This window comes from Poecilia latipinna, unplaced genomic scaffold (assembly GCF_001443285.1).
Source record: "Poecilia latipinna isolate Pla-1442-1.1 unplaced genomic scaffold, P_latipinna-1.0 Scaffold21, whole genome shotgun sequence".
Classification (NCBI taxonomy): Eukaryota; Metazoa; Chordata; class Actinopteri; order Cyprinodontiformes; family Poeciliidae; genus Poecilia; species Poecilia latipinna.
In genome coordinates this window covers 672,096-688,236 of record NW_015112637.1, presented here as the reverse complement: position 1 = coordinate 688,236, position 16,141 = coordinate 672,096, and the positions used below count along the sequence as shown (strand labels likewise).

Sequence of the window (16,141 nt, the reverse complement as noted above, 5' to 3'; positions counted from 1 at the left end):
CTTATCATGGTTTTTAGTGGATGAGAGTCCCCAACGCAGCTTGTGAGATTAAAATAAAATATGCAGTAGGTCTTTAACTCGACTGCCTCAACGAGAAGAGCAGCTTAGTTTGCCGTGATGTTGAGTTCAGCGATGATTGAAGAGGAGCATCGTTCTCGACAGAGCGGTGGCTTATGATGAGGTGGCTGAGTTGCTGAAATTAAATCCTTGTTTGCTAAAACACTACAGATTTCATTAACGCAATTTGGAATGCAAACTCTGATTTGCACAGATAACTTTGTTTGTTTAAAATGTGGCACTGTGGAGCAGTTATAGGCCGCCAGCATCTTGCCTCCAGAAGACAGCGACCAAAAGTAAAACTGAATCCCTCAATGCTAACAGAAAACAAACATTTTTTGTCATTTCACTGAATGAAAAGTTATAAATTTTTATTGATTACATTCTGGGGTTTTTTTTTATTATTATTTATCTGGTTTCTGATATCAAATGATCACTGAAAGGTTTATCTAAAGGAATATGTTGCAGTCATATGTACATGTGGGAATAAGATTTTAATATATTGATAAAATATGATATACATATAAATCTACGTTAGTAACCAAAGTCATGCGATGCATTTTCAGGCAAGACAAGTATGTTTTTTTTAAGGAAAAAAAGTCAAATACTTTTAGGAATATTATATTACAATAAGATGAAATTTTATGGGAGATTATACATTTTAAAACACTCTTTACGGAGGGCATTACCTTGGCATTAACTTACGAAGGCATGACGCAAAACATTTGAGTACATTTTATTTTCATAGCTGCATACATGCAAAAATAATTTACTTGAACTCTCAAAAGAGAGCAATTATTTTAGCACTAACCTTTATTTTTTAATTATAATTCACCCCAGTTTCTGCAAACTGAGATTACTCTCGTCGCTGTCTTCTGCAGTTGAGACACTGACTACACATACTGACGTGCCATTCACAACCCACTTTAAACAAGCAGAACTCGTTCTGTTAAACAATCTGTTTTGTCTGTCTTGCCAAACACATGTAATGTGTAAACACCAATGACCTCTGTCAGACAAAAGGGCACTTCTGCAGAACAAAACAGTTTCAGCTTACGAACACTCTTCTACAAGGGCAATATTTTTCGTGCAACTTTTTTTTTTTTTTTTTACTGTCATTTGACAATTACTTATATTTGAGCTGCTAAACACTTTTCAGTATTGGGGAAAGAGGGTGTCCTGTGTTGTGTATGTGTGTGTGGGGGCGGGAAAAATGCACCATTGAAATACAGCAACTGATTATTTTAAGGCCGAATGAAGACTGAAGAAGAAAAAATGAACAAAACATTTGTTCTGAGTACGAGTGCATCAGATGAGTGGAAAGAAATCAGGAGAAGAAGAGTATGTGTTGTGGTTCACACTGGTTCTGAGTCCACATCCATCTAGACCGACATCACTTTGGATGGAGGTTAAAAGACAAAATGGATGGAGAAAAGGTGATTTTTTTTTTTTTTTTAACCAAAACTAAGCAGATACAAACTTCTCATGGAAAATAAACTATTGGAAGCAAAAGAGGAGGCCGAGGAAACAAAGGTAATATTTATGAGGTTGTTTTTGTTGTACAGGCGTGTAAAAGAAGATGCAAAACTTTGAGGACGCTATTTTTTTATTTGCTTGGTCACATGCCTCCAATGTCTTTCAAAGTTGTGATTTTGAGTGTCTGTAGAACCAGTGGGTGTTGCTGTAGTTTCACACGTGTGTTTTTTGTTTGTTTTTGTTTTTCTTTTTTGACAAAACTTTCAATAAATTTTTTTTTTTATAAAAACAGCCAGTGCCCACATTTCTTAATGGCTTGTACAGCATCTTACCACTAGGGTGCAGCATTGTTTTTTGCATACAGCCTAAAGGCAGGTTTATTGCATGTGCACACATACTGCTTCAAGCAATCACAAGTTTAACTCTTCCAGAGTTATTTGAACAACAGATTGAGTAATTTTCACTTGGAAGAGTCAAAAATGATCAATCTCTTGTTGAATAACATGAAACTAACTAATACCAATTCTGAAAAGGCCCAAATAGACTCGGCACAATGTTGCTTCAACTCCGACAAATTTGTTGTGTGCTCAAATTAAAACCAAGCAGCTGTTTATTATTGCCTGTTTTCATATGAATCATCCTATTTTGGGGAATTTGAGTGTTTTCAAGATTGTTGGTCATTAGTACAGCAAAATATTTTGTGTATTGGTGGGCTGCCTCTGTTTTTTTCATGTGTTTTTTTACAATTTACAATAAACTGAAAGGTATGTTGTAAGGTTGCATACATAGTTCGGCAGTGCTACTTTCTGTGAAGTGATCAAAAGTAAATAGTGTACATCTGTGACTGCAAGTAATGTGACATAAGGCAACAACTTAATCTTATAGTATGGGTGAATAATGGGTGAATAATTCTGAAGGTAATGAGATGACTACAAAAGATGCAGTCAAAGAACATGTTTATTATACAGTTATGTTAGTTATCAAAGCATTGAAACAGTGGGGGAAGTACAATAAAATGAAAAACATGCATCAGTTTTTCAAGTACAGTCAAAATTGTTCTAAAATGAAACACCCTCAAGAACAGACAGTTATTTTTAATTAGGTACATTACGTAACCATTGCATGAATGAATTTGGAATATAAGACATGACGACATCCAAGTGTTTTTCAGTGATCTCATGTATGAGAGTTGGTTTTTGTGTTACTCTGTAAGTGGATCTTCCACATCTAAGTATAATACTTCAGATGTCTGATATAAAGTGTGAAAACGTTACAGACAATAATCAAACACTAATGTTTAGTTTAAACTTTTGTTCTTGGAGCTTTACCACCATAATCTTTCTATGATCAAAGGAGGGATGAAGAAAAAACAGAGATGTGTTTTTTGGGCACTGCCCTGTTTATCGCTTAAAGCTGCAACATATACATATTTATTAAAAGTGTTGTAACAGTATGACAGAAAACTTGTGAAAAGATTGATTTCCTTCACCTCCTTCCAGTGCTACTATCGCCATCAGAAAAAATCCAACACTCCTGATCTGAAACAACCAATTGGAGCCAGGAGGAAGGTCCAAGTGCTGTCAATCATTCTTGTGTATGCACTGCTAACTGTGCTAATAGCGGAGAAAACAACTTACCAATACAGGAAAATTGTCCATCAGCGGCCATTATAACTAGACTGAGCATTCATGACATTCTCTGTTGTTGAAAAAATTCTGTTATGTAGCATTGAGAAAAGGGGGTGGGGTGAGCGGCTAGTACACGAGAGTGATTTACAGCACTAAGACCTCATCCTGGCTCTGATTGGTTGTTTCTGACCGAGCGCTCAATTTCTGCATTTGGTACTGGGAACACTGGGACGAGGCAGATGAGTTTGCATGGGTCATTGTAGTATACTGTCATAACACAGTGATGGTCCCACAAAACATTGTTACTAAATAAAAGTTACGTAATGCGACCAAAAAATGCAACCAAAGTCTAAAGAGTGCAAATGAGCCATTTCCTGAAGGTTTTATCTCAGCGCTACGCACCTCCTATACTGCTTGATGTTTTTCTGAATACAATTATAACAAAAACATTCACAATTTATTATTTATTACAATAAGCAATAAAGACGTGTCATTATCAAGCCAGGTAGGAGCACTGCTGTTCCCTGATACTGCGACTCAGAGGCGACTCACCCCTTCATCCCTTTCTAATTCATTTTTGTTCAAATAAAAAAGGATGGCCTGTTTATGTCTGCTTACATAGATGTGTGATGAATCTGTGACCTAAAAGTAGAACTGACACCGGAAGTGGAGGGGCATTACCTCATCATGAGGAAACAGGACAAATACTGATAAGTTTCCTTGATGTTCCCATTAGAACAACATTTTGGATATTTTCAACAAAAAAAAAACAAACAAAAAAAAAAACACAATTTTTCTGTGGATGCTGAGAAAAAAAAATCGACCAGTGCAAGCAAAATATGTGTTGTCCTCCTGCAATGTGATTTATCTTTTGCAAGCACTGGGAAAAAAGAATGTTTAACCATAAACTTAAGTGCAAATACATTTTCTATGTAAATCTTGCATCAGAAGTTTGAACTGAAAAAAAAAAAAACACATCACTTAATTTAGTGATGTTCCACAAACATGCTTGATCACATGCTGCTGCAGCACATTCCAGCAAAGAACAAAATAATTTCCTATGCTCTCCTTAATTTCCTTTCATCACCTATCAATAGCAAATACGAATGAGGATGATAAATCCTAAGACTGCTGTTACAATGATTAGAGCTGAAAACAGAAAGATGAGACCAGCAAAGACCGGGTTTGTCATTGGAGTGATTTCTTTCACTTCAGACGGGATCATGTTGGACATGCTCAGCATGTAGCCCAAACTCCAGCCTATGCTTGTTTCCTTTATCTGAGGAGGGAAGGAGAAGGGTTGCACACATGCATGTTTAGTCGTGCTTTCTTTACTCCAACATCAGTTTGAGCTCTAAAGATGGCAGAATCATGCACAACAGAAGGAGGCTAGATAGAGTTCTGACTAGGAATACAAATGCACGGCACATTTTTGTTCTTGAATTCGTAAAAAAGCTAGATGTTTCTGATTTAGACTTATGTTGCATTTTCTTTGAGCCTCACCGTCGCACTGCACATACATGACATTTGAAGTTTCGGATACTGAATATTTTTGTGCTGAAGCAACACAAACAGCTTTAAGACACTAGATGAGTCATAACATGCAAATAACACCCCAGTAAAAAAAGAAAAATTCATGTGTCTGGTTTTTGGCTCTTTCTATAACGACCTACTGACGGTCATAATACCTCAGGGAGCCCCAATGAGAACATTAATTCTTTGTTCAAATCCGGGAGTGCCTCAAGTATTTGAGGAACAAAAATGCCTTGTGCCTAAAGGCCAACGTCTGAATGAGTGACAAATGGCAGTCTGGAGTTTAGATATTTTGTAGAACCGCTGTCTTTCATTTTGTCTTATGACTGATGGGCACAGTGTAATACTTGGGAAATCCCACTTCTGTAAGGGTCTTTGTCGAAACATGCTCTTCATATGTTCCACTATTTCAGAACAAAATAATTAGCGAGTCAGTGATCTGTTATACGACTCAGTGGGTGGCCCCAAGCAATGTTTTACACATCTAAAGATGGCTTGAGTCCCAACATGGATGCACTCTGAAGCTCTAGTTTTACAGCAGTTCATTGATTTTCAGAAACGCAGAAAATAAAGCAGTTGATAGAAGCAAAACTTTCAATCAAGACAGGCTTTTACGTCGTTTTGGATGTTGTCCTACTTACCTTTTGTTCAAAGTGAATATTTTTCCAAGTCTCATTGTCAAACTTATAGCCATCTGCCAGAAGAGTGAGGACATAGTGACTGGCAAAGCAGTAGGTCTTGAGGTATCCGTCAGAGATCCAGTGCTTTTTTAGTTTTAGCTTAAGACAAGAAACAGATCAAAGTGAAAATTGTAGTTTGACAACAAATAAAACCAGCTGCATCCCTAAAGTCAGAGTAAAGAGGCAACATGTAATTCATGCAGAGCTGGTCTTTTCAACAGATTGGCGCCTACTGTTGGTTGGAGGACAATAAGTGCATTTCCATCCACACAAGACAGTTTTGCAATGCAACAGTAGCACACATACTAAGCTTTTATCTTTCAAATAGTGGTGTATACTATTGGTATGTGGAAATATTGGATGCAATGTCTCAGTGTCTATCAGTCAGGACGTTAAAGGGTGAGGGAAGATTGTTCTTTTGAATGAGCAGCTATCAACTTCAAAGAGGTTAAAGGTAGTGGTTTTCACAAAGGTCTGAGTCTCACATAAAATGTGTTGGCAGGGTTGCAAATGGGTGTGAGGACCTATCAGTTATTTTTCACACATTCATGAACACACTGCTTTATTTTTCTGTGTCCCTCATCTTCCTTTATATTGTTCTTCTTTGCACTTTCTATTGTAGCTTCACATCAGTTCGGATGGCCTACCTCGGCCCAGTCAGTGTTGCAGAAGTTCCCAACAGCAATGTTGAACTGATCAAGGTCGGATTTCCCACTCTGCTCCAGCGCTCGAGCGATGAAGAAGAATCCAGCATATGCCTAAAAGAACCATAAGAAACAAACATTCATTTATTCTGGATCAACAACTACTTACTTGTATCTGCAGTTGGATCTACAAGTGTTACCATAAAATCTCCGGTCACTGGCGGCTGCTCCACCCCGTTGAAGGAGCACTGCTTTGAGGAACAGTTCCGAAAGTTAAATATGGACTTCACTATTTCCCCGCATTTTTCCGAGTCGGCCCCTCCAACCATGTAGAACTCTTGATTGGAGTTGTAGTTTTTGGGTTTCAGTATGCACACCGTGTCATAAATGGATGAAGCTTGTATGGTAATGTTGAAACCTTTGGGGTAGCAGGGATTTATTACGTAGGCTGGGTCAGATGATTCCTGAAAACGTCCAAAGTAAAGACATGTCATCATGAGACAAAAAGAATGAGCATGATGGCACTTGATTAGAAGACTAACAGAAGCTTTTGTGTTTTAAAACCTTAAACCCATCTTTCCATACAGGTAACAGATTGTAGTGTATTCACATTAGTTCCACTGTACACCAACACAATATATCTCTTCCTATCACATTGTCATTGATTTTGAAAATTGGGCTGTAAGTTACGAGAAATTATGATTTTGACACAGGCTGCTAGAATGACATTCCAATCAATATTCTTAATGACATAATGCATTCTTGACTGGTTTTCCTTTGACTGTTAGGAACAGCAGTATTCACTAATCTATTTTTAACAGGGCATTAATGGACATCAGCTTTCACATGAATGGGATTTCTTTTCTTGATGAATCTCGGCTAGCTCTTCAGTTATAGTTAGCTTAGTCTGAACACATTCACAATGTTTTTGGGCCAGTTTGGTCTTTGCGGTCTGACAGCCCTGCTGCAAATTCCAGTAAGGTGCCACTGTTTCCAGTCGCATTTACATACAACAATATTTTCTATTTTGTTTAGCTTTTACTGCCTGTTTTATGTTGTTTTATCAACATTTAGTGCTTTGCATAAGTACCCTTCACCCTCTTTTTACGCCTTGCCACATTACAAGCACTAACTTTCAGTGTTTCAGTGGGACTTTTAGGCAACACCCGTGAATAACCTACGCTGCAACCAGTTGCCTTCAGAAGTCACATAACATGCAAACAGTATGAAATATTGAATCATGCAGCTGATCTTTGGAGACCTTATAGAGTTGTTGCAGAACATTAATGAATAAATGTTCTAAAATATATATTTCAAGTCTTAAACATCTTTCAGAAAACCAGAGGAACAATGGAATGGTTATAATATATTATATATATTCATATTTTGGAATGGCCAAGTCAAACTCCAGACCTGAATTCAATTGAGATTCTGCACAGGACCTGAAAATTGATTTTCACAGATGCTCTACAGCAAATCAAAATGATATTGAGCTTTTTAGATTTTTTTTTTAAATCAGTATCTTGATGTACTAAGAAGGTAGATACAAAACTCAAAAGGAATAATTTTAAAGCACTGATTCATAAAGACAGAATATGAAGGCATTAAGAATACCTAGTAGAAGTTGCATACCCTGATTACTTTGTCCAAAACCTTCTTGTCAGCCTCATTTTTGCCGTAGCAGAGGAAACTGTGTGTGTAGACAGTGTAGGGATAACCATACAGCTTGACACTCTTGTAGTCAGCCCCCTCCCCACGTTCCTGAACTTGGAAGGCGATCTGTGTTGATGCTCCGCCGAGATCCATAGACCCGACTGTCTCTGCTCCATTTGGACGGATGTAAGTGTTCCACATGTTTTTCTACAAATTTAATTGGAATAATTTAGGGAAAAGCAACCGTACCTTACCCTGCTCCTGTTCACAGAGCAGTTGTGTTTCTATAATTTAAACAGTTAAATGGATAAGTACACTCTCAAGTCTCACCTGTAGGAAATTTTCCTTCAGGTAATTCACTGTGATCCACCCGTACAGCCCCTCTTCCTGTCCGGTGATGATGGAAGCTTTGTGGAACTGGAAGTCTTGTTTACTCAGGAAGTCTCTGAGTTTTCCCATGATTTTATTGGCTCTTTTCTCATCTTTCATTCTTAAAAGCAAGACACAAACAATAATCAATCGCACAGCAAATTGCTATAGAAAGTGCAATTCTGACCAGTTTAAAACTATGTCCTCACAATACGGCCTGTACCTTCTCTGAGTTTATTCTGTGCTTTCCTAAAACCTACCAGTTAATTTATGTATTTATCTTCTAATCAGAAATTGAAACCCTCTGCTTCTTATAATTTTGGAGGTAAATAGGGAGAGCAGTACCTCTTCTAACTCCATTCCTTGATTTTTTCTTTGGAACTGATAAACAAAGACTTAGCATTTCATTACTAAATATAGCACAGTTTAAAAACAACGGTGTGGTTTAGGATATTGTCTCTTTCTTACTCTAGCAGACGCATCCCAGCTGTCGCTCCCAGAAACAGGGGTGTGGTTTTGTGCTTTTCTTCAGGAATGTGATTCTTGATTTTATCCATGCAGTCTTGAAATCCTTTAAAAGTTTTTTCATCTTCCTTGGAACTGACCTCGAGTTCTGAGATAGGAGCCCCTGGAGGCACAAATCTGTGTTTGGATTATTCCTTCAAAAACAAACATTGCATTTGAAACTGTTTAACGGAGGTTTATGTGAAACATTAAACATAAAAAAAAACAACAACTCCAAATTCATTTGGATTACACTAGCTGAAGATTTTGACTTTGCTGAGTTGCTGTTAGAAAAAGTTGAAACATTTCTACCAACATTATGCAGCCACTTCACTTACCATTAACTTTACAGTTCTTTCTTTCAGTCACCACCCCGGTCTCGTTCTCCTTCTCCCCAGGCCATTCGTACAGGTAGACATTGGAGCGAGAGGAACCGGAGTCTATCACAATGCCAAACTGAGGAAAAAGCATGCAGGAAAACATCAGCCCTCCATGTGAAAGTTTTGCAAACTGTATATGTAAAGACTACATCTTTTACAGTGAAGCAAAGGTGTGTCTGACTGCTGGCTGACCTTTTTTTGTTGTTGTTGTTGTTTTCTTGTCTCACATTATAAACCAGTGGAACCAGTAGCTGAGCTCTACCTTGATAATGTCTTGAAAGTGTGTGATTGTGCAGGTACATTGTATAAATCTGTAGATATTATTCTTCTCATGCATGTGTGTGTATGTGTCCTTGTGCGATTGATTAATGTTTGATACAACGTATGGACCTTTTTTTCAACTAATGCAATGCTGTGGGGACCAGCTGCTCCCTATGGGGCCCTAGCATTGAGCCCCATAGGGAGTAGTGCTGTTTTTGCAGTGTAGGGTTAGGCACGTACTGGCAACAGTTAGATTCAGGGTAAAACTCAGGTTTAGATTACAGAAATGAATGAAAAATGAACAGAAGCCAAGGCAAAGTCCTTGAGAAGACAGAAAGACACACTTGTGTGCATGTGTGTTGATGTGTGTGTGTGTGTGTGTGTGTTCACCTCTAATCCATACTCCTTAACCTTTAACTTGTCCTGGACAACAGCAACAACAACAAGGGCAGCAATGCTTCCAATCAATAGGAGCATCACTCCTGCTATGCGACACTTGTAGCCCATTTTCTTTTTGGAACCCATTTCCTGTTGGCAAAGCATGCTAGAGCCAAAACAAAAAGTAGAAGTGAAGCTGTCACTAAAAGGCTCTCAGCTGTCATGTTACAGTGATGAATATGGAGGTCTGAAGAGTGATGATAAACAATGACCGCAAGCTTTACTTTATTTACTTTGAGCTGGGGTTAAAAAAATAAAAATAAAAAAATGTTGGCAGCAATAATAGCAATAATGGATGAGAGCCAAACAAGCGAATGTCAGCAAATGAGAAGGAAAGTACCCTAATAGGCACAACACAGCTCTGATAAGCCACATGCAGCATCTGAAGTAATGCCTTTAACAGGACACCCCTGCTTTTAGGTTTGGTGTATTGACTCTGAGGTTACAGTAAAACAAAGGATACACAGCAGCATTTTTTTGTCACTGAAATGAGGTACGTCTTGAACCCAGCATTAATTATGCCCTCAGTGCAGGATAATATTCACGCTCAAATACATGTAGTCTCTCAAGTCTTTTAAAGAATATATGACATACACAAATACACAGACAAACAATAGATAATCTGAAATATTTGAGATTATATTTGATTGCAGCCTTGGACAGGAAAGTCCACCTCTTTAGATAATTAGATCTGGTCTCTGTTACCCATTCCAACTTTCTGTCTATGCAAACCACAAACCATATAAATATATATTCTGAGTAAAGGTGTGCCTGGAACCACTCAGCCTGAGTTGTTTATATTCAGTGACAGAAAGGAGTGTTTCTCTCCAGATAAGTTGGGCTGTAACGTAAATATACTTCTCAAAAAAATAAAGGGAACATTTCACTTTAATTGTGTGTGTGGCTCCAAATCCAGGCCTCCATTGGTTAATAAATTTGATTTCCATTGATGATTTTTGTGTGATTTTGTTGTCAGCACATTCAACTTTGTACAGAACAAAGTATTCAATGAGAATATTTCATTCATTCAGATCTAGGATGTGTTATTTGAGTGTTCCCTTTATTTTTATTTTTTTGAGCAGTGTACATCTGGAGAGAGATTTCTGGTACTGCAAAGTCTTATACATTGCAAAAAAAATAAAAAATATGTGAGGTGAAAGTAACTTATAATGTGTGATTTCCATGCCCTTAAACAGAGGGAGGTAATGTCCTTTATTATTATGACCAAAGCGATATGGTCTCCACTGATTGATCATAATGCGACAGAATGGCGACCTGTCCAAGGTGTACCCCGCCTCTCGTTAGCTAGAGATGGGCACCAGCATCCCCCCCGAATCCACTAAGAGACAAGGGTGCACAGGTTCACAAATTGTCGTCGCTGAAGATTTTATACCATATCAAGTGTTCATGAGTCAGAAGTGACTGTAATGGTTTATCCAGAATGTAATCCATCAACAAGTATAAAAATACTTTGTTGTGCACAGATTTGGAGATACTGGGACACTGCACTGAGAATTCACTATGAGTAATGTTGGAGTCATTAATAAACTGAACCCAGCACTCCTTGGCATTAACAAGCTGAACGTATCTGCAGGAACACGAGTTCCTTTAAATCAAGGCTATAAACCCACCTGTTTTGAATTGCCTTTAATTCATAGTAACTGGAATATATTAAATGTGTACTTGCTTGATGATGGCATTTGACAAATGTAATTTTTATTGCTGTTTTGTAATTGCTCACTGTATTATGCTTTCTGGTGTAAATCACTTTCAACTGCCTTGTTGCTGAAATGTGCTACATAAATAAACATGAGTTAACTTGACTTGACCTGACATATCTCTCCATGACTGTCAAAGAGATTTCTGACTTGAACGCTATTGCATGTAGCCAATCTCTTCTCACTCTATAAAACTGCACTGTTAATTTGCCCCTTCTTTTACTTCAGTTTGTTTTGTCATTTTCATTATTGACTGGTGTTTTTTTTTTGTTTTTGTTTTTTTGCAGAACCCTTTGAATGGGTTTATTGTTGTCTCTGAGGTCACAGAAATCTGGGCTACTGTAAGTGTAGCTCAAGGTCCTACCAGGGAAGATGTGACAACATTTATGTCACATAGGCTTCACAGAAGAGTGGAGTTGTAATAATAACTGAGGCTTTAAAAGAAGTTCTTTCTGGCAATAAACAAAGGTATAAACTGAAAATTTAGGCAAAGCGTAGCAAAGAAAAGATTTCCTCAAAGGTAAGAACCTGGTGTCTGCTGTGTGTCTTCATATTGCTGTGGTTCAGGAAGCAAGATACACACATTTCTTTACGAGTACTGAAAAAATGCATGCATCCCCCTTTTTATTAAACAAGACTATAAAGAGTTCCTAATAGCTCTAAATTGAAAAATGATGCCCCAACCATCAAAAGTGAAAAGTGATGCTGACTTCTACTTCGGCAGTTCTGCTTTTATAATGCAGAAGTCTGCTGCAGGGAAGGATTGATCTGAAGTATTGCTAGTTTCATGATTGCAAGCAGGGGGAAAAGCTATAGCTTACTATATTATAATAGGACATGTGTTGCGAATTTGCCCAATTTAAAATCTAGTTCATGCAACACACAACAACCTGGCTACGTTTGTGTAGCCAGGAGAGAGGGGTCACCCTTTGACCACATTGCAATTAAAATTTATGCAATGCATATGCAATGTTTTAATTTGCATATGCAAATTAAAGCATATGCAGAAGTTTAAACCAGATCAAAAAACAGTTTAAAAGCGATGACACTGATTGATTGAATCACATTGCAAGTCAGAAAAACATTTTTTTGTTCTTTTTTTTTTTTTTTTTTGCTAATCTCATTCTGCTGGTATGCAGTGATCTAATTTTGCATCTCAAAAAGACATTAGTAAAAATGTCTAATGTTTAGTCATGTTTAAGTTCTTGAGTGTCATTCCTCATTTTTACGTTTTCTGACTGTTATGCAATTAATATCATTTTATCATAGTTCATACTGCACCCACTTCTCCATAAACGGTTTTATAATAATATAATAAGAAGAAATTAGTTTTCATTTTATCCACCAGGAACGTTTAAAACCATACTGGATAATCGTGTGGTGAGACGACTGACTGATTTTATCTTTCGTGTTTCAGAGCATATTGTGTTGGTTAGAAAATTCCAGTCACTCAAGTGCTGATCTAATCAAGATTTTATAAGTTGTGTCTAACCACAAACAGTCTTGTTAATGTTGCAATCTGACAGTCTAGCAAACCTAGCATTCGTATTAACATACAGTAAAAATTATATATTTTAGGATTCATTGAATATATATATATATATATATATATATATATATATATATGTTTCTATCTGGCATTGTCAGGTCATGTTATTTAAAAAGCATGAACAGAGAATTTCCAAAATGCAAGAAGTTAAAAATTCAAATGATCTGTCTAAAAAAAGAGCCAAGATTTAGTTATCATTTTACACATTTGAGTCCTGCATTTGTCACATTCTGAGTTGAAAGTCTAAGTGTCTGTGTCTATTCTACAACATGAAGTGAATTCACTCCAAAAACTTACACTGTTGATAAACTGAACTGGGAGAAAATAAGTGTCATTGGTGGATTTCCTTTTCATTTTCTAGTATGTTCTACAGTGTGGAAACACCTGTCCCACAGAAGCAGCCTATCATGTGTTTTTCCTGACTAGAGAAGAAAAATGGATGGAAATATATGCAAATTACAGTGGAAAATGATTGAAAAACAAAACAGTTTTAATTGAGTTCTTATTGAGCAGATTTGGGAAAATAAGAACAGTAGAACAGTTAAATTAGTTTGAACAGTAAATTACATAATCTTATCATAATCTTCCAGAACCTTAAAGTCTGAGAAAATGTGATACTCACTCACACACTTTTCAGCTCAACTATTTTTTGAATAAAAAATAATATTGAGTTACTATACTGAACTTTTATTTGTTAAACGCACTTGTTGCTCATGAAAGCACTCAGTTTCTTACCTCTACTTTAACAAATAGACATTTCTCTTGGGGAAAATTGTCTTTTCCCCTGGAGAAATCCCACCATGGAACTGGTAATGATTCTCTCTGAAGGAGATATACAGCAGTTTATTTGACTTATTTTTCTTTTCCCATGTCAGCTTATCTGAGTTAATGTTACATGTTTTCAGCTCTTCAAGAAGCTTTCGACCCTGAAAAGTGAAACTGGACGATATTTGGTTTCTGGAGGCTACAAAGGCTTTTTTTTTCTACTTTTAAAGGCAAATTACACTTTTTTAATCCCTTTGCATTTTTTTTTTTCAAATCTTCTTGACTGTCTGAAACTGCAATTACACTTCACTGGTTTAGCCAGATCATAGATAAATAAATATCTATTCATTTATTTATGTATTTATTTATTGTAGCTCAACTGTGTAATGTCAGTCTCTGTTTCTAGGCGTGCGTTGAGCCTCCGGAGCTGTGAAAGAATATGAAATAAATAACCATAAAATTCAATCAAAAATGATGCAGGGTACAAGTTAAGAATCTGGGTTGCTGTAAAGAAATAATGATTAGACCAAAATACTGTGAACCTAAAACTTTTGCTTTATCCTACTCTACAAATACATTTAGCCTTTGCTTAACTAGAAAAGAACAGATGTTCTTTCTCACTCCCATCACACCCCTTTTCCACCACCCTGTCTGCAAGGCAAACATGATACGCTGTGCAGCAACATTTTAATCTGTACTCACCGACTGAAGGAATCTAACCACTGAATAGTTAAATTGCCTACTGTGACATTAAACATGTATGACCATTAAGATTAGGATCTCAAATCTCCAGCATTTTCTGATATTTAATCTCCTGTGCTTCCACAAGTTGATTCTTCTCAGCATGAGTATTTGACATTAACAGTCTTAGGTACAGTAGATCAGAGTGAGCATTACAACAGTACAAAAAAAAGATCTGTATTCATAAGTCCAGTTTAGAATATAAATACATATTTCATTTAGAAATACACAGTGCGTGATGACATGTCAATGATTGCATGCAACAAAGTGTGTTTTTATCTTACCGTGCAGAGCTCGCTTTGCAGATGAGGGCAGGGAGTGGGAGTAAGATAGCTCACAGGACGGGGTAACTGAACACAGCAGGAAACGAGGGAGCAACTGAGAGATGAAAAGAGAGGAAGTTAAGAAGCAAGTGAGTTGTGTGAGGAGGAGAGACTGAAACTGTGACTTCCCCACAAGAATATGAGTAGTGAAAGAGAGGGTGAACAGAATAATGGGAGGAGCAGTATGTTCTGTACACATGCCACACTCCACCTAAACCTGTACAACAAACCAGCGAAAGTGAGCCGGAGACGGGTACAGGACCGCTACAGCTGCCTGACTGTCTGTCTGGTCAGCAAATAGAAAAGCAGAGTTTGTGAAAATGAATAAAAATTGTGATGGGCTAGAGGGCGGGGGGAGACAGAAGGAGTTAAAGGATACAATCAATATAGGATAAAGTGCAGTGTGGCTGAGCATCTGCGGTGAGTGTTATCATAAAGTCAGCTCTTACTTAAAAGCTCTGATCTGAGGGGCAATCGGGGAAGCAAATGCTAAAAGACTCTGCCAACACTGAAAGATGCGTTGAAACCTGCAGATTCCTCCTCAGATGCCGGGTTGAATTAGTGACAGTGGATCCCATGAGTCATTTACGGGAGATCATTGTCTTAGCAGGGTGTTCGTTGTGTGAACATATCCTGTTGTATGTCACACCACGCTGGTGTGTTTGCTTAGCCTGCCGATCAGACTGTCAACTACTGAAAGTTTGCTTTTATTTGGGTTCATGGTTTCTATTCATACATGCAGAGACATGTTCCAGTTTTGCTTTCTATGGAGATGAGAACAGTTTTTTTGTTTTGTTTTGTTTTGTTTTTTTGACATGTCTACCCATGCAATGTCATTTAACAGAAGATCAATAACATTGAGAGCAAAGAATAACAAGCAAAGCAGCTCTTTAAGTGTAACATATTCTTTGCAGATAGAAATAATCTTTCATTGCTTCATCTTTCTTTGATACAATAAACCTGAGTTGGTTCTCACACTTTCTGCAATGGCACCAGCTGTTTGTTATTAAAATGTCCAAAAATATATAAAAGCAAAAGATTAAGGTTTTGGCTTAAAGTTGGAATACTTTTTTTTGTTGTTTATTGCACCATAGATTATTTACCCATCAGACACTCTATGTCACTTTGAGACAATCAACGAAACAGCAACGATGACTGACCCCAATGAATCAGGGAGTTTTGGTTGCAAAGTTTTCTTTATTTTTCTATTCAAATAGAAGCATTACAGCCTCCAAAACAACCGAAAATGGATTCCACAACACAAGAACATTTTTAAAACTTATATGTGCTCATGATAATTAAGTCAATAAAAATCCCCTCTTGACAAATGTGGTTGTGCAGTATAATTGTGAACGTTTTAATGCCATGAACACCATCAGAAGAGAAAAGATCCATGTTATTAAAACAGCTATCACAATATCA

The 16,141-nt window shown here is 37.2% G+C and overlaps 1 protein-coding gene across 2 annotated transcripts; it reads right to left on the bottom strand.

Annotated features, from left to right (window-relative positions):
- Positions 1 to 2,472: 2,472 nt before the first annotated feature.
- Positions 2,473 to 14,828, bottom strand: entpd3 (ectonucleoside triphosphate diphosphohydrolase 3). 2 transcript variants are annotated; one of them, XM_015035883.1, is made up of 10 exons: positions 14,681 to 14,828; positions 9,576 to 9,729; positions 8,883 to 9,000; positions 8,509 to 8,668; positions 8,002 to 8,161; positions 7,651 to 7,878; positions 6,219 to 6,482; positions 6,022 to 6,132; positions 5,336 to 5,473; positions 2,473 to 4,440 (listed from the first exon to the last, which is right to left on the bottom strand). In XM_015035883.1, the coding sequence occupies exons 2-10, from the start codon at positions 9,726 to 9,728 to the stop codon at positions 4,252 to 4,254; spliced, it is 1,521 nt and encodes a 506-aa protein (XP_014891369.1). In that variant the 5' UTR covers position 9,729; positions 14,681 to 14,828; the 3' UTR covers positions 2,473 to 4,251. The 2 variants fall into 2 exon arrangements, with proteins under 2 accessions (XP_014891369.1, XP_014891375.1); XM_015035889.1 differs by having other exon boundaries at positions 9,576 to 9,713.
- Between the last annotated feature and the right edge of the window lie 1,313 nt (positions 14,829 to 16,141).

Bases quoted from the DNA above. Each gene is read 5' to 3' on its own strand.
- entpd3 (XM_015035883.1), bottom strand. From the start codon at position 9,728: ATGCTTTGCCAACAGGAAATGGGTTCCAAAAAGAAAATGGGCTACAAG. The intron at 7,879-8,001 runs GTGAGACTTGAG...TTAAATTTGTAG, and splicing joins TGAAGGAAAATTTCCTACAG to AAAAACATGTGGAACACTTA. The intron at 5,474-6,021 runs GTAGGCCATCCG...TCTTGTCTTAAG, and splicing joins GCAACACTGACTGGGCCGAG to CTAAAACTAAAAAAGCACTG.